The sequence below is a fragment of the Lithobates pipiens genome, unplaced genomic scaffold (assembly GCF_037356315.1).
Source record: "Lithobates pipiens isolate NorthernLeopardFrog02 unplaced genomic scaffold, aLitPip1_a1.2 Scaffold_23, whole genome shotgun sequence".
NCBI classification, from domain to species: Eukaryota; Metazoa; Chordata; class Amphibia; order Anura; family Ranidae; genus Lithobates; species Lithobates pipiens.
The window spans coordinates 193,264,921-193,290,164 of NW_027507785.1; the positions used below are offsets into that span (position 1 = coordinate 193,264,921).

The window sequence follows — 25,244 nt, forward strand, 5'->3', positions numbered from 1 at the left end:
GATATGTTAACTTACCTGTCGGACCCTCAGTCGTCTCTCCCAGCCCTGCTGGAAATTATTTGGAGGTTTGGTAACTTTTCTGGGTTCAGGTCAACTGGGACAAATCCCTTCTCTTTATGATAGACCAAGCAACGTCAATAGTGCCACCTCCCTCCTGCCCCTTACAAATAGTCAGTTCCTTCCGATATCTGGGGGTTACGGTGCAACAACCAATCTCCTCCTACATCAAAATGAACCTAGATCCTCTTATCGGAAGACTGAGAACCACATTAAAGATGTGGACCAATCTCCCCTGACACTACTAGGTAGGATAAACATTTTTAAAATGATCATTTTACCACAATTTCTGTATATCCTGAGTAATTCACCAGTATATGTCACTAAGGTCAAATTTAAGGAAATAGACTAAATTCTTACCACTTTCATTTGGAAGGGGGGGAGCAGTTAGGATTGCGAAAACCACCCGACAGTTGCCGGGAATGGAGGGCGGACTGGCTTTACCTTGCCTTCAAACCTATTATATCGCCTCGCAGTTGGCCCACGCGCAATGGTGGTTTTATCCTGAAGCCAACAATGCGGCCACTGCCTTGGAGGCTGCTATACTCACCTCCTATGAGTCTCTTCAAAACTTGATTCATAGTATGTCTCTTAGAGGGAGAGAGAGTACAACTATACTAGCAATGACCCTACGGATTTTTTGGCTTACTAAAATGCTGCCATCCAACGAACGCAATACCCTGTGGGGAAATCTGAATTTGCAGGAATTCTACCGCAGAACTGATGGGGAATTTTGGTCTACACGGGGGGTGAAAACGATCATGCACCTATTTTCAAACAACATGTTCCGCCCTTTTGAGGAATTTCTTCGGGAATATACACTACCCAATATGGCCTACTTCCTATATTTGCAGATACGTCACACTGCTGCAACGCAGATTGGCCTTCTTAACATAGTTGTTCAACTCTCTCCGCTAGAACGATTACTGACTGATTACTCTTACACTAAGCTAGTTTCATCACATTATAGATCCCTCCTACATTTCACAACTCATAGGCTTAGCAGTACGGCCGATAAATAGAGTGCTGACATCCCTGAGTTGACGGAGGACATCTGGTATGAAGTTCTTCCCCTCCAGGTCCTCAGTCGTTTCTTCACGTGACAAGGTGATACAGACAAAATTGTTATACAGATCCTACTTCACACCATGTTTACTATACAAACTAAATAGATTACCCTCTGCATTATGCTCTTGATGCGGTACGGCAGATTAGAAAGTTCTGGTCGGAGGTCACAGCCTTCATCAGCTCCTTAACGCAGATACCCAACATTTGCAATCCTCTGAGGTGCTTACTGGGATATATTGATGAAGGTATATAGATTAAGCTAACACAACAAAATCCTGTGCTCTCAGAATACACAGAGCTCTGTGCTCAGTGAGTGGCGACAGATCCCCCCACCCCCTGCTGCCTAGAACTAGCCTTTGATCTGTGTACTTTTAATGGATCTGGGGAAAAGAGTGCTGCAAATAAATAGGTACTACTTACTTAGGAGGCTTTGCTTTATCTCTGTGTATCACATGAGGCTAGTCACTTCACTGGTAATATATAAGGGTTTACAGCCACTTTAAGTTGTCCTAAAGGATAGGTTTCAAACTTGCAATTTAACCTCTGGCTTCGCTTTCATTTTATTCAAGGCATTTCTCTGATTAAACCACCCTTCCAGCACCCTGTGCTTCTTTAGAAGATTTTTGGTCTTCAATGCCCTGCAGAAACCACCCTTTAACCTCTTCAATACCAGGCACTCCCCCCCTGCCAATTTTCAGCTTTCAGCAATTTCACTTTTTACATGACAATTGCGCAGTCTTGCTACACTGTACCCGAACAAAACTGTTATAATTTTGTTCCCACAAAGCTTTCTTTTGGTGGTATTTGATCACCTCAGCGTTTTGTTTTTTTGCTAAACAAAAAAAAAAAAAAAAACAGAAAAAATAAAATAAAAAAGTTTTTCTTTGTTTCTGTTATAAAATGTTGTAAATAAGTTTTCTCCTTCACTGACGGGCGCTGATGAGGTTGCACCGACGAGCACTGATAAGGCGGCACTGATAGGTGGTGCTGATAGGTCGATACTGATGGGCACTGATGGGTGACACAGATAGAGGGCACTAATAAGCATCACCTATGGCACTGGTAGGCATTGCTGCTGGGCACTGATTGTCATCCCTGGTGGTCCAGGGTGGCAAACCTGGTGGCCATCCATTGTGGGCATCCCTGGTGGTCCAGTATGGGCATCCGCTGGAGGCTGCGCTGATAATCAATCAGCGCAGAGCCCCCCTGTCGGGAGAGCCACCAGACGCGAGTGAGGAAAAGCCGATACACAGCTTCTCTTGTTTACACTGTGATCAATCATGACTGGACACAGCTGATCATGTTCACGTGGTAAAAAGCCTCTGTCAGAGGCACGTTACCGAGATCGGTAGCTGTGTGTCAGACTGACGCGCTGTAGCACCGACTGGCATGCTGGGCGCACGCCGGCTATTATCCTGTAAGACATCCAGCCAGGATAACGGAACCATCAGCTGTAGTTAAACTCATCAGGGAAACTTCCTTTGGAGTTCTCTCCTGCAAAGTAGCCTTCTTCTTGGCCATCACATCTGTCAGACGTGTCTCTGAGTTAGTGACTCATGTAAAGAGCGGTTCCCCATTCTTCCCAAGGACAAAGTAGTCTTGCGCCCAAGACCCTCCTTTCTTCCTAACATCCACCTCAATTAAGACAAAGTCCTTACTTTTTTGTGCTCTGCTCCAAAGGAGTTTGCTTTTCACTGTTTGGATCTGGTCAGAGTCATCAGTTTTGAGTCTACCTCAAAGCTACAGCTTCTCTCAGGAAAATGGACTTTCTATTTGCTCTACGCTTAGGACCTCCTGCTACAAAAGACACAAACTTAAGGTAGATAAGACATGCATCTCAGGAGTTTACACCCTAATGATTAAAGCACTTCCTGCACTTATACATACTCACCCCACCAGACTAGTAGGAGTTTCCTGGGTATTAAGACATCAATTCTCAGTTGCCCAGCACCTAGTCTTTTGTTCATACCTTTTCATCGTTTTACCAGGTGGACGTCCAATGTTCTGTGGATGCAGCTCTTGGCTGAAAGGTCCTTGCCTTGGCTATTTTTGGCAATAAAATTAAAGTAGAACTATAGGCAAAACAATTTTTTTCATTTTGGAAAGAGTAAGGTAAGGTTATAACCTGTCAGTTTTTTTGTTTTTTTTTGCCATCTGTGTTCCATTGAGATTTCCCTTCACTTCCTGGCCCATAGCCAAACAGAAAGTGAGAGGAAATCCCTGCAAAATAAGGGAATTTCTTGGGGACCCCCAGGCCACCAGAACTAGTGTCCTCATTGAAAGATTTCCCTTACTTTTCTGTCGACAACCCAAAATTTGGGATCATCTTTTACTTTCACTTTCAATGATTATGGTAAATAGGACAAATACAGAGGGTGAATCCCCCTAATGGGGGCAAAGACAACAATAAAGGTATATCTGTGGTATATAAAGGTAGTCTAATCCCTCTATCCAAAACAAAAAAAATAAAAAATGTTTTTCCTTTAGTTATACTTTAAAATAGAACATTATATATTTTCTGAATGCAGAGGCAATGTAGAATAAAAAGATGATGATAGCATTTTTTTCCTTATGTTGCATGATATTTGTACAATTGCTTATCAAATCTATATTTTCAGGAAAGAAAACACTAAAATTAATTTTTGTGCACACAAACACAATTTAATTGCCCATGTTTTGAACAAAATAAAAGATGAGATAGTGTTGAGTAAATAGATACCAAATATGTCAAGCCTCAAAACCGCATGCGACCATGAAATGGGGAAAAGGACTGTACCCAAAATCACTAGGTGGAGCTTCAAAAGCCTTTACAGCTCACCAGTTTAGAATAAACTATGAATGAGGGACCTAGAATTATTGCTCTAGCTCTGTTGTTCTCAGTGTCAGAGAATGCCTGAATGATACATTTAGTCAGCTAAATTGATTAAATCAATCCAATGCAGATAAGTGGCGCCCTTCAGGCATGATGGAATTAAAATTAATTATATTAACAAAAAAAAAAAAAAAACCCCACACAGATTTGAGAGATAAACCCTACAATGATGTTGAAAAGATTCGGGGCTACGATGAACGGTAGAGTTGATTTGGGTTTCCCGAACGTGTTCACTGATGTGGCAAAATAAATAAATAAATAAATCCAATACAATAATAATTTAATAAAAATAATTTAACTGACTTAATTATTTTGAGTTATTTTGGCAAAAAGAAATCTTTAACTAGATGCTGACCGCCGGCTGTCAAATGACGGCCAGGCGGCGCACCTATTGTGGCGGGAGGCCGTCATATGACGGCCTCCCGTTCCAACAGGGAATGCGCGCATCCCTGTTTCTTCGGTGGCGGCGTGTCACGGAGACACCGCTCGCCACCGAAGGGGGTGAACAGCCATTGGTTATGGCTGTTTACCACGTGATCGGCCGTGATGAAGTCACGGCCGATCACAGATGGTCACACCCCGACTGTGCACGGCGCATGCGCGCGATCGTGAGCGCGCACGTCGGTGGCGGCGTGATCCCTGGGAACACTGCTCGTCACCGACGCTGGTAAACAGCCATTGGCCGGCTGTTTAGCCAAGAACCTGTCCCGGTCCATCAGGGTACCCGAGTACCTGTCCCGGCCCATCAGGGTACCCGAGTACCTGTCACGGCCCATCAGGGTACCCGAGTACCTGTCACGGTCCATCAGGGTACCCGAGTACCTGTCACGGTCCATCAGGGTACCCGAGTACCTGTCACGGTCCATCAGGGTACCCGAGTACCTGTCACGGTCCATCAGGGTACCCGAGTATCCGTCACGGTCCATCAGGGTACCCGAGTACCCGTCACGGTCCATCAGGGTACCCGAGTACCCATCCCAGCCCATCAGGGTACCCGAGTACCTGTCACGGTCCATCAGGGTACCAGAGTACCTGTCACGGTCCATCCGAGTACCCGAGTACATGTCACGGTTCATCCGAGTACCCGAGTACCTGTCACATCCCATCTGAGTACCCGAGTACCTGTCACAGCCCATCCGAGTACCCGAGAACCTGTTCCAGTCCATCTGAGTACCCGAGTACCTGTCCCAGTCCATCTGAGTACCCGAGTACCTGTCCCAGTCCATCTGAGTACCCGAGTACCTGTCACAGTTCATCCGAGTACCTGAGTACCTGTCACAGTTCATCTTAGTACCCAAATACCAGTCACCAAGCCATCAGAGTACCTGTCACCAGGCCATTAGAGTACCCGAGTACCTGTCACCAGGCCATCAGAGTACCAGAGTACCTATTTGCAGCCCATGTCTCATAGAATATATGTTGGGGTGTTTGCTTTCCAAAATGGGGTCATTTTGTGGGCAATTGCACTGTCCTGGTGGTCCAGGACCTTCAAAAGTGTGATAGGTAGGAATGAAATGAGATGAGATGTGTCATTTATGCTCCTAGAACGCCTGAACGTACTACTTTAATGTTCGGCCTCTCTATGTGGCCAGGCTGTGTAAAAGTCCTACACGTGTGGTATCGCCATATTCGGGAGGAGTAGCAGAATGTATTTATGGGTGTGATTTTTGCTATATACATGCTATGTGTTAGAAATATATTATAAATTGACAATTTTGTGTAAAAAAAAAAAAAAAATGCGTTTTAATTTTTTCCACATATTCCAAAAACTTCTGGAAAAAAATTAACCATTCAAAAGACTCATTATGCCTCACAGATTATACGTTGGGGTGTTTGCTTTCCAAAATAGGGTCATTTTATGGGAAATTCCATTGTCCTGGTACTCCAGGGCCTTCAAAAGTGTAATAGGTGGTTGAGAAATGAGATGCGTAATTTTTGCTCGTAGAACGTCTGAAGGTACTACATCAATGTTGGTGCTCTGTATGTGGCCAGGCTGTGTAAAAGTCTCATACATGTGGTATCGCCGTACTCGGGAAAAGTAGCAGAATGTATTTTGGGGTGTAATTTGTTGTATGCATATGCTGTGTGTGAGAAACAAAAACCCCATTTTCTCTTTCGTTCATTGAAGGACACAGCTACTTTAAATTCTTGACCATAGGGACTTCCCCAAGCAGTGTAAAAAAATGAGGGGTGGAAACAGCAAAACATAACTTCACCCACAACAAAGGGAACAACTCAACAGAGGAGTCGCCATCTTAAAACAGCCACCATCAAAACTTGTGCATCAAAAGATGCATTTACAACAAACTTGTAACTTAAAGAAAGTGTAATTGCAACCTTACACAGCTGCCTGCAAAAACCTTGCAGCCAAACCAAGCATCCGAAGAAGATGCGCTTACGTAAACTTTGTAGAATTTAGTGAAAGTGTGAACGGACGACCAAGTCGCCGCCTTACACACCTGAGAGACAGACGCTTGATGTTAGAAAGCCCAGGAAGTCCCAATTGCTCTGGTGGAATGAGCCATGACAGGAAAAGGAGGCACCTGCCCTTTTAAGACATAGGCCTGAACCACGATCTGTCTGATCCACTGAGAAATGGTGGAGGACAAGACCACCAGACCTTTATTCGGACCAGCCACCGAGACAGAGAGCCTGACTTTCGGAAGGGAGCCGTAGCAGACAGATACACCCATAAAGCCCGGACCACGTCCAGGGAATGCAAGATAAACTCTTTCGGGTGTGTCGGCTTAGGACATAAGGATGGTAACACAATGTCCATTTAGATGGAATGCCGAAACCACCTTTGGAAGGAAAGAGGGCTGCGGACGTTGCACCGCCTTATCCCTGTGGAAGACTACTTTCTGAGAAAGAGTTAACAAGGGAATCTCCCTAATGTTCTCAAACGGTGGTTTCTGAAGCGCCGATAACACCAGATTCAGATTCCACAGAGGTAGCAGTGGTCGAACCAGAGGGACTACGTTTTGAATCCCTTGCACAAAAAGGTACTCACCAATCGCTAAGGGGCGTTGGAAAATAAGAGCCAAGGCTGATACCTGTCCCATGATGGTGCTTAAGGCAAGTTTATCCACTCCTCGCTGCAAAAACAGCAGAATCCTGAAAACTGAATAAGTGCGCGGACGCCACCCCATCTCCTCACACATGGAGACGTAAGCCTTCCATGTATAAAAAGGTAAATCTTCAGAGAAGAAGACTTCCATACTCTCAGCATAGTGGAAATGATCAAGTCTGACAGACCTCGATCCTTTAACACCCGGTTTTCAACAGCCATGCCGTTGAAACCAGCGACGGAAAAGCAGGATGAAGTATCGGACCTTGTGATAGAAGGTCCTCTCACAGCGGTAGTCACCAAGGAACATCCACCACCAGTCATACTAGGTCGGCATACCAAGGACGCCAAGGTCAATCTGGGGCAATCAGAATTCCTGGAATCCCCTCAGCCTCCACTCTGCGCAGCAGAAGTTTGCATGGGGGGGAAGGCATAAATCAACAGATAATGCCACCAACGCGTGTGACGCAGCCGCCCAGGGGTCTCTTGTCCTGGACACAAACCTCTGCACCTTTCAATTGAGCCGAGAGGCCAAGACGTCCACATCTGGTGTGCCCCACCTTAGGCAAAGGAGCCTGAATACCTTCGGATGCGACCGGTATGACCATTCCCCTGGGTCCAGCATCTGACTACTTAGGTAGTCCACCTGCCAGTTTTCTATGCCCGGGATGTATATGGCCGACAGGGCCGGCCGGATGTAAGGGACCTCCCGTGCTGCAGCTGAGCTCCTTGTTCCTCTTCGATGGTTGATGTATGCCATCGCCATTGCGTTGTCCAACTGGATCCTGATCGGACGCCCTTGTAGCCTCATTGACCATGAGAGGCAAAGCCTGATCGCCTGAAACTCGAGCACATTGATCAGCAGTTGGGATTCTTCATGCGACCAAAGGCCCTGGGCCGACTGCACTCCCAGCATCCCCCCCAACCAGTCTGGTTAGCATCCGTTGTGATCACTGTCCAATGGAGAGGAAGGAACAATCTCCCGGACCGAAGGGCCAGAGACCTTAGCCACCAGAGAAGGGAACCCCTGGCTAACCAAATTTGACAACCCAAGGATAATGGAGATTTGTTAAATTTTGACAAAATCTCCTTCTGCAAGACTCGAGTGTGAAACTGAGCGTACGGTACCGCCTCGAAAGTGGCTACCATGAGGCCCAGAATGTGCATGCAGAAGCACAGCGATGACCACCTGCGGTTCATCAACAACTTCACCGCAACATAAAGAGTCTGCAGCTTGTCTGAAGGGAGAAAAACCTCTAGTTTCTGAAGGAGTCCAAGTCCAGGTACTCCAGGCATTGAGTCGGCACTAACACTGGCTTCTTTAGGTTTAGCACCCAACCAAACTCCTGGAGAGTCTGCATGGCTATCGCTACATCCTCCCTTAATTCTGAGGCGGAAGCTGCTCTCAGAAGGAGGTTGTCTAGGTAACCCGCACTTGCGATCCCACATTGCCTTAACAGTGCCAGAATTTGGTAAAGACTCGGGGTGCTGACGCCAGGCCAAAAGGGAGAGCCACAAACTGGTAGAGCTCTTCCCCGACTGCAAATCGCAGAAACTTCTTATGCCTGAGGCATATGGGTACATGTAAGTATGCGTCCTGGATGTCCAGGGACGCCAGAAAGTCCCCTTGATGGAGTGCAGCGACCACGGAGAGCGAACCGATTCCATCCTGAACCGTTCCACTTTCAAAGCTGTTGAGGGCCTTCAAGTCCAGGATTGGACGTACCCCTTCCTTTTTGGGGACTACAAACAGATTGGAGTAGAATCCCTGAAACCTTTCCAGCGTCGGTACAGGTACTATCAAGCCGCGCAGTAGCAGGTCCTGTACTGCCCCGAACAGGGCTTCCCGACGAGCCCCAGCCTAGGTACATACATCGCACCTCATTCCCAGTCACACAGCAGTCCCAGCAGGGGGAGGAGGGAATGAGGGATAGGGAGAGAGGAAAGGGAGCATGGGAGACCCCCTAGTCGACCTCCCAGGGAATGCCCAGGTGCTCAATCCTGCCGAGGCAGGGAGATCCATACTTACCCTGCCTGCTGGGATTGCTGGACGCATTCCACCACAGACCCATCACCCGAGCAGTACAGGGTGGCTGCTGGCCATGGCACACTGACACGGACAGCAGTAGCCTGGTCATGTGTGCCCCGGAGCATATAACTCACCCATCCGACTGTTGATAGTAGATCACAGGATGAAAAAATTTGTAGAATTTTTTTTTTTAAATCCCAGGACCAATGGTCTTCTCAGGGAGCCAGGTCCTTCTCCTACACCATTTTAAAGGGAAAACACTGCACTGTGATAGAGGAAAGCTAAAGGTAAATGTGAGACAGCAGCTGACACTCAAACAAACAAAGTTCAGTGAATACAAGGTAACAAATAGTGTAGCGCTGCAATAAGTGAAAAGATGTCAGCAGTGAAACTGACCATATATCGCACGTAAAAAATGCAAAATGCAGTACATGAAAGAAATCAAGTGTTAATTCACTAGAGGAATATAAAAATAAAATATGAAATGTAAAATAAAAATGTAAGTACTCAAAAGTATCAATGACTAGAGTGTGAGTCCCAGTGAAATAGTCCACATATATTAAATAATAAACAGATGTTGTGGTTAATCTTCCCAACGAGGAGATCAGACAATCAGTAAATCAGATACAACCAGAGGTGACGGCTTGTCTGAAGTGGCTTCACAAAAAGGTTAAATACTCTTACCAGAGAGGGTGGACTCATCTGTCATACGACGGTTGAGTCAACAGCGCTTAAGGTCCAGAAATGGAACCAATGGTGAGTTGATGGTAGTCAAAACTGGTGGCTCAGCTGTTTCCAGATTAGGAGGACTTCCAATGTTGAAAGGCTGTGGTATGCGTCTCCCAGGACGATGAGCTCCAGTTAGTCACGTTGGGGTGCCAACCCCAAATGCAGGGGATGGTCCGCAAATAGAAAAAAGGGGGAAAAAGGAAAAAGGCTCCAGATGGTGCAGATCAGATAACAACCATTGGGTTTATTTTTATTTTTTTAAAGTCATAAAAACTGTAACAAAATTATGACATGTAATCACAAAAAGTATACTAAAAAAGCAATGTGGGGTGCCAAATGCAAGCCCGACGCGTTTCGACAGCATAGGTCTTCAACAGGGGCATATTGTTACATATATGTTACAATATGCCCCTGTTGAAGACCTATGCTGTCGAAACGCGTCGGGCTTGCATTTGGCACCCCACATTGCTTTTTTAGTATACTTTTTGTGATCACGTCATAATTTTGTTACAGTTTTTATGACTTTTTAAAAAAAATAAACCCAATGGTTATCATCTGATCTGCACCATCTGGAGCCTTTTTCCTTTTTCCCCCTTTTTTCTATTTGCGGACCATCCCCTGCATTTGGGGTTGGCACCCCAACGCGACTAACTGGAGCTCATCGTCCTGGGAGACGCATACCACAGCCTTTCAACATTGGAAGTCCCCCTAATCTGGAAACAGCTGAGCCACCAGTTTTGACTACCATCAACTCACCATTGGTTCCATTTCTGGACCTTAAGCGCTGTTGACTCAACCGTCGCATGACAGATGAGTCCACCCTCTCTGGTAAGAGTATTTAACCTTTTTGTGAAGCCACTTCAGACAAGCCGTCACCTCTGGTTGTATCCGATTTACTGATTGTCTGATCTCCTCGTTGGGAAGATTAACCACAACATCTGTTTATTATTTAATATATGTGGACTATTTCACTGGGACTCACACTCTAGTCATTGATACTTTTGAGTACTTACATTTTTATTTTACATTTCATATTTTATTTTTATATTCCTCTAGTGAATTAACACTTGATTTCTTTCATGTACTGCATTTTGCATTTTTTACGTGCGATATACAGTCAGTTTCACTGCTGACATCTTTTCACTTATTGCAGCGCTACACTATTTGTTACCTTCTCCTACACTAGACAGAAAAAAACTGGGCTACAGGGTGAGGGGTTATAGCCAGAGGGACTGCCCCCTGGGCGGTGCTGTGCAGTCTTGCTGTTTTTACATGTCCGTCAATGAACGAAAGAGAGATAGATATATATATATATATATATATATATATATATATATATATATATATATATATATATATATATATATATATATATATATTTTTTTTATATTCTTCACTTCCTGTTTACCTTACTTGCTATGCTGGAGCCTGCACCTGAAGCCAATTGAAGAATCGGTTCAGGTGAGGACAACGCTGGATCCCTGGACAAGGTAAGTGTCCTTATATTAAAAGTCAGCAGCTACAGTATTTGTACTTTAAATTTTTGGAGCTCTACTTTAACCACTTAAGGACCGCAGCATGGCAATGTACGTCGGCAGAATGGCACCGACAGGCACAAGCACATACATGTACGTGCTTGCCTTCCAGCGGGTGGGGGGGCCCGATCGGACCCCCTCCCGCTGGATGCGGCGGTCCGTTTCGCTTCAGGAGCGATCCGGGATGAGGGGATGGGCGTTGGTTTCTGGCCATCCCCTCTCGATCGCTCCTGGCGAATGAGAAGCTTCCCCCGCCTGTGTAGTGTAAACACAGGCAGGGATGAAGTGATGTCATTCTCCTTAGGGCGGTCTTTTTGATCGGACTGCGAGGAGAACAGAGAAAGCAAGTGCACCAACACTACACTGACATGTAGGGACACATAGGCACACAAATCCCCCCCCCCTCCCAGTCACAGTGTCACTGATTGCAGTGATCATTTATTTACTGATCACTGCAATTAGCGTCAGTTGTGACAGTAAAAATTGTCAGGGCAGTTAGTGTTAGGTCCAGGGTAGCCCCCTACTCCTCCCCAATAAAGGTTTAACCCCCTGATTGCCCCTACAGTTAACACTTTCACCCCCTTTTGCCAGTGTCACTAAGCGATCGTTTTTCTGATCGCTGAATTCGTGTCACTGGTGCAGCTAGGTAGCTAGTTATTTTTTTAGGTTCACCGCCAGGTTTTGATAGCGCTAGGTACCCCCATATACTACCCAATAATGGTTTTAACCCCCTGATTGCCCCTAGTTAACCCTTTCACCAGCGATCACCGTATAAGTGCCACTGGTGACGCTGGTTAGCCAGTTAGTTATTTAGGTTCCCCGTCAGGTTTTTATATAGTGTCAGGGACCCCCATATACTACCTAATAAAGATTTTAACCCCCTGATTGCCCCTAGTTAACCCTTTCACCAGTGATCACCGTATAAGTGTTACGGGTGACTGGTTAGTTAGTTTGCTTTTTATAGCATCAGGGCACCCACCATTTATTACCCAATAAAGGTTTAACCCCCTGATCACCCGGCGGGTGATATCAATTAGGTTTTAGGGTCAGGGTCTGCGTCGCCCCAGGCAGCGCTAGGTTAGTGCCAGTACCGCTAACGCCCACGCGCAAAGCATAACCCTCCCATAGTGGTATAGAATCTGAACAGATCAATATCTGATCTGATCAGATCTATACTAGCGTCCCCAGCAGTTTAGGGTTCCAAAAAAAAATACGCATTGTTAGCGGGATCACCCCAGATACCTGCTAGCACCTGCGTTTTGCCCCTCCGCCCAGCCCACCCAAGTGCAGTATCGATCGATCACTATCACTTACAAAACACTAAACACATAACTGCAGCGTTCACAGAGTCAGGCCTGATTCCTGCGATCGCTAACAGTTTTTTTGGTAGTCTTTTATATTTAAATCCTGAAGGCAGTGCTTGGTTTTCGGGGTCCCGTACGTAGCTAAGCTCCCAAAAAGTCCCCCACATGTGGTATCCCCGTACTCGGGAGAAGCAGCAGAATTTATTTTGGGGTGTAATTTCACTTATTCCCATAGCATGTGTGAGCAATATATCATTTAGTGACAACTTTGTGCAAAAAAAAAAAAAAATTTTAATATTCCTGCAACTTGTGGCAATATATAAAATATTTCATGGACTCAACATGCCTCTCAGTAAATAGCTTGGGGTTTCTACTTTCCAAAATGGAGTCATTTGGGGGGGGGGGGGGGTTGTGCTATTTTGGCATTTTATGGCCTTCGAAACTGTAATAGGTAGTGAGGAGTGAAATCAAAAATTTGCACCCTTAGAAATCCTGAAGGCGGTGATTGGATTTCGGGGTCCCGTACGCGGTTAGACTCCCAAAAAACATATGTGGTATCCCCATACTCAGGAGAAGCAGAATATATTTTGGGGTGCAATTCCACAACCCGGAAGTGACGTCCATATCCGGTCTGCTGTTGTGTGTCACTGTGCATTTCCCTAACTTCGTTTGTGAGCAGTGTTTACATTTTTTTTAATAAACAATATATGTTTGAAATACTACACTATGGCAGTCCTCTTTGGTTTATCCCTTTGAGTTTACCATTTACCACATATGAGGAAGTTGGAGGAGTCTCTAAGAGCTTGCTGCACAGCCATCCCCGTGATCATCCCTGGTTACCTGGTTGCTCTGTATTAACTTCGCTGTTTACCTTACAGCGGTGAGGTAATTGCATAACATTAGCATCACTTGCACGGATCATCACTGAAGGATTGATGGCTCAGCACGTTGCACTTTAATTTAGTGTGTTTACCGAATTGCACTATCTGATCATGTATGGGACACTTTAATGTGCTTCACTGCTATCACTTGGATTCAGTTTTGTTTTATCGCTCACATTTGTCACTATTTGTTTTATTTTATTTTTTGTACATAATTAATCATTTTTACACTATATTCTTGTTTATGCATTTTGGTGTTTGCAGCATAATATATGCACATAGTCACTTTGTGAGCTATTGTAACATATTGTTTAAGTATTATGCACTCAGTCACTTTTTGATGCATTAATGCACGTTTGCACTTTCAAAACTTTTTCTCCATTTTTGTATATATCTGCACTTTATTAATTTTTGCCAATTTTAGGGTTACTCTATTTATTCACTATTGTCTCATATTTTTGGTTGTAAATTAGCGCATCACACCCCTACCCTGTTTTAAATTCCACATATAACTATGGTATGTGTGAGCAATATATCATTTAGTGACAACTTTTTGTAAACTTTTTTTTTTTGTGTGTCATTATTCAATCAGTTGGGACAAAAAAAAAAAAAAATTCAATGGGCTCAACATGCCCCTCAGCAATTTCCTTGGGGTGTCTACTTTCCAAAATGGGGTCATTTGGGGGGGGGGGTTTGTACTGCCCAGCCATTTTAGCACCTCAAGAAATGAGATAGGCAGTCATAAATTAAAAGCTGTGTAAATTCCAGAAAATGTACTCTAGTTTGTAGACGCTATAACTTTTGCGCAAACCAATAAATATACGCTTATTGACATTTTTTTTTTTTTTTTTACTAAAGACATGTGGCTGAATTAATTTTGGCCTAAATGTATGACTAAAATTTAGTTCATTCGATTTTTCTTATAACAAAAAGTAGAAAATATCTTTTTTTTTTTAATTTTCAGTCTTTTTCCTTTTATATCGTAAAAAATAAATATCGCAGAGGCAATCAAATAACATCAAAAGAAAGCTCTATTTCAGGGAAGAAAAGGACGCAAATTTCGTTTGGGTACAACATTGCATGACCGCGCAATCACCAGTTAAAGCAGTGCAGTGTGAAATTGTAAAAAGACCTCTGGTCCTTAGGCTGACAATTGGTCCGGGGCTTAAGTGGTTAACAAGCCAAACTATGTGACAGCATAGGGCAGGTGAAAGGTTCTCATTATGGAGATAACAGGGGGGTCTATTAGACACCTAATGTCTTGCCTAACCCTCTGCTCTAGCCAGTCAAGCACACAGCACTGTGTAGGATCTGCTGTGTATCCAGCATTTGAGCTGGCTTTCCGACAACCCTGAAGCTGGAAATGCTCAGAACTGAGTGCTTCCTGCTTCACACATAGCAGTGAAGAGCGAGGAACGCATGTTCTCCAATTTCCTTAAGCTCATCACCCTGAAGTCACTAGTTGTGGTCCCCCCCTTCCTCACAGACTATTCATTTATTTATTTTATGAAAGCAGAAGACCAGTAGTATAAAAAGCATGGCGTTGCTGATTGTGCAGGTCCCATGATAGTTGCAGAAAAGTTTATCAAAAGCAATATTCACAATAAAAAAAATACACCAAAATCATTATTAGTGGTAACAAACAACAGAATTATATAACTATGTTTTGAATACCACCACGCTACTATAAGTCAATATGTGAAAAATAAAGTACAAAATAAAACTGAATTATTTGTGAAATGTAATATGCCTGCTACTATACACTGACGTGTTCCCACATCAATCCAAATTCGATATAACTGCGCTACCCAATATTTAAATAAAGTGATTACAAATAGTGGTGGAAACCTATTGACATACCAGAATATCTCCACCATCACCATAACACCACCACCATACAGTAAGTGAACTCAACTTGAAATACCATTCAAAATTTGCAATATAACATAAATCAAGTGTCATAATATAGCCTATAACAGGGGTCTCTAAACTTTCTGAACAAAGTTAACTGTCCTTCAGATTTTGAGGGGGTTGAAGAAAATGACCTGGAATGAATGGAGTAAAGAATGCTCCATTATTGGGAGGAATATTGCTCCATTGTTGGTATTAGGGGAAAAAACAGTGCCCCATCATTGATATCATTTAGAGGAATTGATGTCATTGTTTTTCAATGTGTCTTTGAATTCAGCCATCTGTAGGTTGATAATTTTCATTTCCATCAAAAGATGTGGCATCCTTTTGCTCCTAACACATTACCCAGTCCATATCAGTATACTGTATATATCCAGCATGATATTTCTCCCCATTGAGATCGGATGTGTTTTTAAAGTGGTTGTACACCCTGTACAACCACTTTTACCTACAGGTAAGCTTATATTAAGGCTTACCTGCAGGTGCTGGAAATATCTCCTAAACCTCCACGGTTTAGGAGATATTTATGAAAAAGCATGAGCACTTTAGAAAGTGCGCATCGCGCCTTTTCTAGTAGGGGCCATGCCGTGACCGGCGGCTCCCGCGCGCATGTGCGGGAGTGACGTTACGCGACACTGGCCAGTCACAGAGCCGGAGTTCGTGGCCCCGGGAAGAAAAAGGGGCGAGGATGGACACTGCCTGCTAGTGGGGACAATGGTGACATCATGGGCTTTGGTTTCAGGTGACACATAATGGGCTACTATATGATGCATAGCAGCCCATTATGCTTTACCGTTGCAGGGGATAAAGAGGAAGTAAAACCCACCAGGGTTTACTTCCTCTTTAAATTGTTTGTTTACATTTTTTTTGAGCAGTGTAGTATTCATTGTTAGCCTTTTGGCTTTCCAGTTTTTTGCTGCTGGCCGCTGCTACCTTGTGCATGAAGGCAGTGGAACCAGCCGCTTCAGAGCCACCACTCTTGTAACGTGCATGTACATTGTGTGGTTTCTTAATATGCGCAATCTCAGCGAGTGCAGGCGTGCTTCCAAAAGCAAGGGCAGTACTATGATTGAAGATAGTAAGCACATGCTTGTCCTCCTAATGTCATAATCTAGCTAATATTAGGTAAGGGTTGCAGACATCAGCAAGAAGGGCACCGCAGGCTCATTCTGACACACATTTTAGTGGAGACAGGGCAAGAAATAACTAAAGAATAACTTGTGAGTACTAAAAGTGTACTGTTTAAAGTTTATGTAAACCCTAACTACTTTATTACATATGGTCTTTTCAGCTACATTGTTCTCAGCTATGTCCCTCAGTGGTATGTTATGGAAAAGAGTGTGGTGGAGTCCTGTAGTCCTATTCTGTTGCTGTTGTCCTGACACAGAGAGTGTTATTATTAAAAGGACTGGAAGTGTGTTACTAGTGGAAACACCAAGTAAAAATAAAGAAAACCCTTTACAAAAAAAAAAAAAGTAATGCACCCACCACATCTAAGGACTGATGAGCTGCAATATACTCATTTATTTATCAAAATAAGCATTCCCCAGTAAACTATTTGGTAGAATTATTACCAAAACACTTGCAGTTTACCATGCTGCTGGCTCCTGCTGTCTCAGTGCCACTTCCCTAAACGTCTGGTCTTCACAGCAAAGTGTTAACAGTGGACCGTGCAGTCTCCAGTCAGTCCATTAGCTTGGAGAAGAGAAGGAAGGAGAAGCAGAAGAGTGCCTTGCCCCATCCTAGACTACAGACATACAATCCAATTACAACACCAAACAAATGTCCTAGAGACCAAGGTCATTTGTTGATAAAATTGATTCATAGCAGAATATAGCCAACAGGAGCCAAACACACTCCCCCTTCTTTAGAGTTTAAAAATGCTGACTGTGCTTAAATGGACCCAGGTTAAACAGATACCAAGTAAAACTGTTTGTGAATGCAGCATTTACTGCATTCACTAACACTAGCATAGTCTGCCCTCCTGAAACTTTACAAGCAGTAAATCAAAGTGCATTTTATTTGGTATCTGTTCAACTGGATCCATGTAAGCACAGCCAGAATTCTTAAACCCTCATAAAGGGGGATTGTGTTTGACCCCTGAAACACATTGGGGGTTATTTACGAAAGGCAAATCCACTTTCCACTGCAAGTGAACTTGAAAGTGCACTTGGAAGTGAAGTTGCTCTAAATCTAAGGGGTAGATCTGAAATGAGGGGAAGCCCAGCTTATTTTATCATCCAATCATGTGCAAGAAGAGAGGGGGGACAAGGAAGGTGGGACTTTATATGAAGCACATGATAGCAAAACACAATACCAGTTGAACAGAGGAATTTTATTCACATAGCAGTATAATACACAGTTATTATCGAATAAGATATATAACATGGTAACAATAGTAGCCATAGTGACAACAAGGATATCAAAAGACATAACCCCTGGTGTTGGTAAAAAAATAATAAATAAACATAATAATAAGCATTTAGACAATTTAATGACAATGGTATCACAGATATGATCATTTTAAAACTCCATAGTTCAACATGGGCAGGCTTGGGTAAAATCAATATTGCACAATACTGTCTGCAGGACCTATGGCCTTGCTGAGCCAGATGAGGTAAGAATCAAATAATAACTGGATAAAGGTAAAAATAGATAAACACACGGCAACAAATAGCTCTACGCGTTTCGTGGCTGATGCGCCACTCATCAGGAGCATGCACGTAAATGTCTAGAGAAGAAAAAAACAAAGAGAAAAATAGTATAAGGTAATCAAATGAAACCTATAAAGCAGGGGTAAGGTAATACCCCTGACAGGACTGAGGTACGAACTTACTCATTGGAATGGCTAGCTAATGATACGGCGGGAAGGCGCCAAAAACATCCGGAATGGCCTCCAACCTCAGCAAGGCCATAGGTCCTGCAGACAGTATTGTGCAATATTGATTTTACCCAAGCCTGCCCATGTTGAACTATGGAGTTTTACAATGATCGTATCTGTGATACCATTGTCATTAAATTGTCTAAATGCTTATTATTATGTTTATGTTTATATCTTATTCGATAATAACTGTGTATTATACTGCTATGTGAATAAAATTCCTCTGTTCAACTGGTATTGTGTTTTGCTATCATGTGCTTCATATAAAGTCCCACCTTCCTTGTCCCCCCTCTCTTCTGACTCCAAAGGGATGGAAATACATGACCTTACCAGCTCATGATTTCATGTAAAGTCCCATAGGGATGGAAATACAGGACCTTACCAGGTCTTGGCTTCCTTAAAGTCCCTAAAAACACCCTCCTCTTCATTCAACAATCATGTGCAAGCTAAAATACCGTTTATTTTCCTTGCATGTCCCCCTTGGATTTACAGCGACTTTACTTTCAAGTGCACTTGCAGTGCAAAGTGGATTTTCCTTTAATAAATAACCCCCATTGGCTCTAGTCTGCTAATTCAGTTTTTTTATTGGATTACTTTTGACATTTTTGGCGCTCTCATTGGATTGTATATGTGTGGATTATGAACTCTGGGTCTTGTTCCTTTTTTCCTGAAGGTGGTCCCTGTTTTCTCGAGTGCTGATAAACCAGACAGATTGACCAATGAAAAATTCACTGACTCTTAGAAAAATCCCAATCCAGTGCCTTGTGTTCTTGTGTATGTATATCCTAGACAGACTATGGGGCCACGTGTTTCTTTTGATGCACACAGTGTAGAGAGACAGTTCAAGTCCCTGAAAACAAGGCGGGCTCTATAGGACTATTTTTCTCAACTCCAGTCCTCAAGGCACCCCAACAGGTCATGTTTTCAGGCTTCCCATTATTTTGCACAGGTGAGTTGACCAGTTTCACTGTCTTAGTAATTACCACAGCTGTTTCATCTGAGGGAAATCCTGAAAACATGACCTGTCGGGGCCCCCCTTGAGGGCTGGAGTGGAGAAACACTGCTATAGGACACTGCAACTGAAGGAGTAATACTGAAACAGGAAACTTGGGGCATTGACAATGGCAGCAGCTTAAAATGGAACACATGCAGGGATTAAAAGATGATGCAGTTGCATACTTAGGAAGTGATTCATTCAGCTGCTGGAACTCCTTAAAATCTGAGATTTTTATATCACTTTAAAGATCTATAAAACTGTGGATATGTGTGCTAATGACATTGTCTCTTTAAAGAGATGCAATGCTGCTTCAGCAGGCATTAATGGATGTATAACGCAAAATAAATATACAAACTTACCTTCTTGGGTTTGTAATTATTCACAAAAGAGATTACAAATTCATATCTTTGTTGGCTCAAAGGAGGACTAAATCTCACCGGCTCCATTTGTCTTGAGGCAGCCTTTCACTGTTTACTGAAAAATATTATAACTTTTCATTAAATATCCAATATGAGTTAAAGTGGTTGTAAAGTCAAAGAAAGATCACTGCCATCCACTCTGTTCTACTAAGCTATACTACCCTGTGTACAGGTTAGTGTAAAATTATGACTCTTAATACCTGCTTTCCAATCTTTTCTCGTCGGTCCTCCTGCGGCTCTCCCCCCTGATCTAATGGCTACAGCGGGAGAGGCTGAGATCCCCCTCTGACATCTGCTGGGAGGTCATGTGAACTGCAGCATTGTCCGCTCAGCCCCTCCCACTGTAGCCCTTAGATTAGGGGAGAATGGCCGAAGGTCACGTGACCAACCAGAAGAGATCAGAAAGCAGGTATTTACAGGCATAATTTTATACAAACATCTACACAGTGTAATATGGCTTAATACAGCCTTTTTCAAAAAGGGTGCCCAGGCACCCTGTGGTGTCTTAAGGTTTCTTTAGGGGTGCCTTGGCAAAATGCCTAAAAAAGTATTAAAAATGTATACAAGCCAGCAGGTGGATCAAGCCTGCCTTTAAGTTACACAAAGCCACAGTTTTTCACAATGCATCATTACAACTTTCTAGACACTGATATCCTAACAATCAATGATGAAATCAGTTAATAAGAAGGATGCCTGTTGCCTCCAGAGCATCCTTGCTTGACCCTCATGTACCCCTCTCCCTCAGCCCTGGGGTGAGATTAGTTGACTGATGGAAAGAAATTGAAGGAGAAGAGAAACACTGGAATGCTAGTCAGTACCAGTGTGCAAAAGTGTATTTGCTTTGGAAGAATAAATCACCTCTCATGCTGGGAGTTCTCAATGTGGATGTTGCTACATTATGTAAAGCTATTAGAATAGTTTTGACATTCTAGAATGGGGTGTCTCAAGACAATCCGTCATTTTAAAGGGTGCCTTGACTGAAAAAAGGTTGAGAAACACTGGCTTAGAAGAACAGAGGGGCTGGCAGTAATCTTTCTTTGGACTTTACTGCCAGCTACTAATAGCAGCAGGATGAAGGGGAAGAGATTGCTCACAGCCTAACACACAGGAGCTAACAGGCAGGAAGGATGGGCAAGAGAAGAGAGCAGCGGGCTGATGGAGGCATGTAAGCTTACCACGGTATCATGGATTAGCAGCCATGATTACCGTGCTCAGCACACTAAGGGGGACACAGGAACAGGCAGGATCAACCAGGTTTTCAACAGCATAGAAAGGGAAAGATTAGAGTGCACAACCACTGTGCTGTTAAACTTGCCAATATATAAATATATATTAACCACTTGCCGCCCGCCCTATTACAAAAAGACGGCGGCAAAGTGGTTTGATAATCCTGACCGGACGTCATATGACGTCCTCAGGATTATGAGCCGCTGCGCGCCCCCGGACACCCCATTCTAGAATGTCAGTCTGACACCCGGCAACTACGATCTCGGTAAAGAGTCTCCGACGGAGACTCTTTACCACGTGATCAGCCGTGTCCAATCACGGCTGATCACAGTGTAAATGGGAAGAGCCGGTGATCGGCTTTTCCTCTCTCGCGTCTGTCAGACGCGAGTAGAGGAGAGCCGATCGGCTGCTCCTCTGACAGGGGGGGTCTGTGCTGATCGATTATCAGCACAGCCCCCCCGAGGATGCCCACACTGGACCACCAGGGACGCCACCAGACCACCAGGGAAAAGGTAATCCTCCCTAGACCACCAGGGATGCCAATGGTCAGCACAATGGATGCCAATCAGTGCCCATAATGGATGCTAATCAGTGCCCACAATGGGCATCACTGATTGGCATGCATTATTGTTTGGCACTGATTGGCATCCATTAGTACAGTATAACACCAATGCCGCCTATGAGTGCCCACCTGTGCCGCCTATGAGTGCCCACCTGTGCCGCCTATCAGTGCCCACCCGTGCCCATCTGTGCCACCTATCCATGCCCATCTGTGCCGCATATCCATGCCCATCTGTGCCACCTATCCATGCCCTTCTCTGCCGCCCATCCATGCCAATCCGTGCCAGCTATCAGTGTCCATCCATGTCGCCCATCCGTGTCGCCCATCCGTGTCGCCTATCAGTGCCGCCTATCAGTGTCCATCAATGCCACCTCATCAGTGCCACTTCATTGGTGCCCATCAGTGCCGCCTTATCAGTGCCCATCAGTGTAGCCCCATCAGTGCCCATCAGTGAAGGAGAAAACGTACTTATTTACAAAGTTTTGAAACTGAAACAAAAAAAAAACATTTTTTTTCAAAATTTTCGGTATTTTTTTATTTGTAGCGCAAAAAATAAAAACCGTAGAGGTGATCAAATACCACCAAAAGAAAGCTCTATTTGTGGAAAAAAAATGATAAAAATTTCATTTGGGTACAGTGTAGCATGACCGCGCAATTGTCATTCAAAGTGCGACAGCGCTGAAAGCTCAAAATTGGTCTGGGCAGGAAGGTGTTAAGTGCCCTGTATTGAAGTGGTTAAAGAGGTAGTAACCCTAAAAAATAAAATAAAAAATTATAAATACACACACACATTATATATACCGTATATACTCGAGTATAGGTCGACTCGAATATAAGCCGAGGCCCCTAATTTACCACAAAAAAAACTGGGAAAATTTATTGACTCGTGTATAAGCCGAGGGTGAGACATGCAGCAGCTACTGTTACAGCTTAAAAGAGTGGAAAAGAGGGTCAACAATGCCCATCTGCAGCTGCGTACCTCCCTGTGTACCTCCCTGTGTCCATTGCAGCCTACCTGTGTCTTGTGCATGCCTCCGTGTGCCAATCTGCAGCCTCTTTGTTCTTCTGCAGCCTCTGTGTCCTTCTGCAGCCTCTGTGTGCCATTTTACACCGATCTGCATGTATAAAAAACATACGGCGGCCATGCCAGGATTCAAAAGCCGCACCTCTCCTCCTCGTCTGTGACAGACGGCGGCCATTCCACTGTTCAAAAGCCGCGCCTCCCTGTCTGTGATAGGCGGAACACTCAATTTCCCAGCAGTCAGTGTTCCGCCTATCACGGACATCCGCTCATCCTCGTAGTATGAGGATGAGCGGATGGGGATGTCCGTGATAGGCGGAACACTGACTGCTGGGAAATTGAGTGTTCCGCCTATCACAGACAGGGAGGCGCGGCTTTTGAACAGTGGAATGGCCGCCGTCTGTCTGCGCGACGCGCTGATCAGGTAGGCAGACGGCGGTGACTCGAGTATAAGCCGAGGGGGGCACTTTCAGCCTAAAAAATGGGGCTGAAAATCTCGGCTTATACTCAAGTATATACGGTATATGTGTGTTTTTTTATTTTGTTTAGGGTTACTACCTCTTTAAGTGAAACAGGAGAAATATAGCTGAGCTTAAAGCAGTATTAATCTCAAAAGCAAACACATATCCCAAAAGGAACACAAATGTTTGCTGTAACTGCTTATGTGTGTGCTGACTTAAATTTTCCAGTGGCTCTAAATCTGCTAATATTTTTAACCACTTAAGCCCCGGACCAATTTGAAGCCAAAAGGACCAGGCCCCTTTTTGCAATTCGGCACTGCGTCACTTTAACTGACAATTGCACGGTCGTGCGATGTGGCTCCCAAACAAAATTGGCGTCCTTTTTTTCCCCACAAATAGAGCTTTCTTTTGGTGGTATTTGATAACCTCTGCAATTTTTATTTTTTTGCGCTATAAACAAAAATAGAGAGCGACAATTTTGAAAAAAAATCAATATTTTTTACTTTTTGCTATAACAAATATCCGCAAAAAAATATCTAAAAAAAATAAAAAATTTTCCTCAGTTAAGCCGATACGTATTTTTCTACATATTTTTTGTAAAAAAAATTGCAATTAGCGATTATTGATTGGTTTGCGCAAAAGTTAACACGTTTACAAAATAGGGGATAGTTTTATTGCATTTTTATTAATATTTTTTTTTTACTAGTAATGGCGGTGATCAGCGATTTTTATTGTGACTGAGACATTATGGCGGACACATCGGACATTTTTGACAGTTTTGGGACCATTGTCATTTATACAGCAATCAGTGCATTTAAATGCTCTGATTCCTGTGTAAATGACACTGGCAGTGAAGGAGTTAACCACTAGGGGGCAGTGTAGGGGTTGTGTGTGACGTTATGTGTTTTTTTTTTATTGTAGGGGGGCGTGGCCTGGCATGTGACATCACTGATCGTCTTTCCCTATAAAAGGGAACAGACAATCGGTGACAGCCACACTAGGAAGCCCGGGAAAAGGTTTGTTTACACAGACCTCTCCTCGTTCTTCAGCTCTGTGACCCGATTGTGGGACACCAGCGGCGATCGGGTCTGCTGGTCCCACGGCCACAGAGCTCAGGACCGACCCACGGCTGGGCACTTAAAGAGCCACGTACAGGTACATGATTGTGCCGAACCGTGCCATTCTGCCGACGTAAATCGGCGTGAGGCGGTCCTTAGGTGGTTAATATTTCCTCCTGCCCCCCCCAGGCTGACAATGCTGCTGTCTGCTGTGCTTCCTCTGCTCATTTCTCCAGAATTGTATCTCACTAATACAGGAGGTGTGTTATTGGACAGATTACAAGGTGAAAACAGAGGGGAAGAGCAAAGGTAAAGAAATATGATGCAATCACCATGTCTAATGATTGAAAAGCTGCAGTATATTAGGTTTTTTGTTTTGGGTTTAATATTGATTTAACACAAGTTTCTGATAGCAGTAGATATGCACATGCATTTAACTTGTATGTGTATCACTTTGGAACATGTATAATTCTGTAGCTAGAGTTTGCAAGCAAACCAAAAAATGTAAACTAAAATGTAGTGTTGGTTTCAACCTACCACAGTATATCTTCATTTTGGATGGTATAGAAAATGGTAAACCTGTTTTTTTTCCACGTTCTGTTCCAAGAAACAGAAGGAAATGAGAGGGAATCTCTTCAATGTTGTGAGGATTGTGGGATGTGACAAAACGCATCAAGCCAGAACTTTGTGACGTCATTACGCCAAACCAGGAGTGATGGCCAGAGTTTTCCCAGTAAGCTGATACTGATCCCGAGGCATTAAGGGGACAGCATTGTGATTTTTTTTCCCCATTGCTTTTTTATTGGAACAGTAGTTTAAAAAAAAAAAAAAAATAAAATGCGTGAAGCACCATGTTTTTATTAAAATGTTTTTGAGTTGAGGAGCCATTCTAGCATGCTGATTCAGGGCCATTGTAATAATATATACTGAAGATTGTATCGGAGATGGTTGTGGAAGAATAAAAAACACAAAGACCTATATATGTACATAGGTCAATGGAGCTAAGGTGAGCGCATGTAGTGAATGCTGGTGGGACTCGCCTGGAGGATATAAACAAGCAGTAAATGTCAGTTTAGCTATAAGCACAGAGGTGTTTGCTGTGGGACTTTGATGCATATTTGATTAAATGGATTGCTAACAGAAAAGAACATACACAAAAAAAAAT

General features: G+C 43.7%; 1 protein-coding gene across 1 annotated transcript in view; it reads right to left on the reverse strand.

The window, feature by feature from the left end:
• The window catches only part of HENMT1 (HEN methyltransferase 1), a 168,647-nt gene that overhangs the window by 87,306 nt on the left and 56,097 nt on the right, over positions 1-25,244 (reverse strand). Inside the window, exon 3 of the mRNA XM_077452707.1 lies at positions 19,691-19,805. Within this exon, the coding sequence (XP_077308833.1) occupies positions 19,691-19,777 (87 nt within the window). The 5' untranslated portion in view covers positions 19,778-19,805. The remainder of the gene's footprint in view (positions 1-19,690; positions 19,806-25,244) is intronic.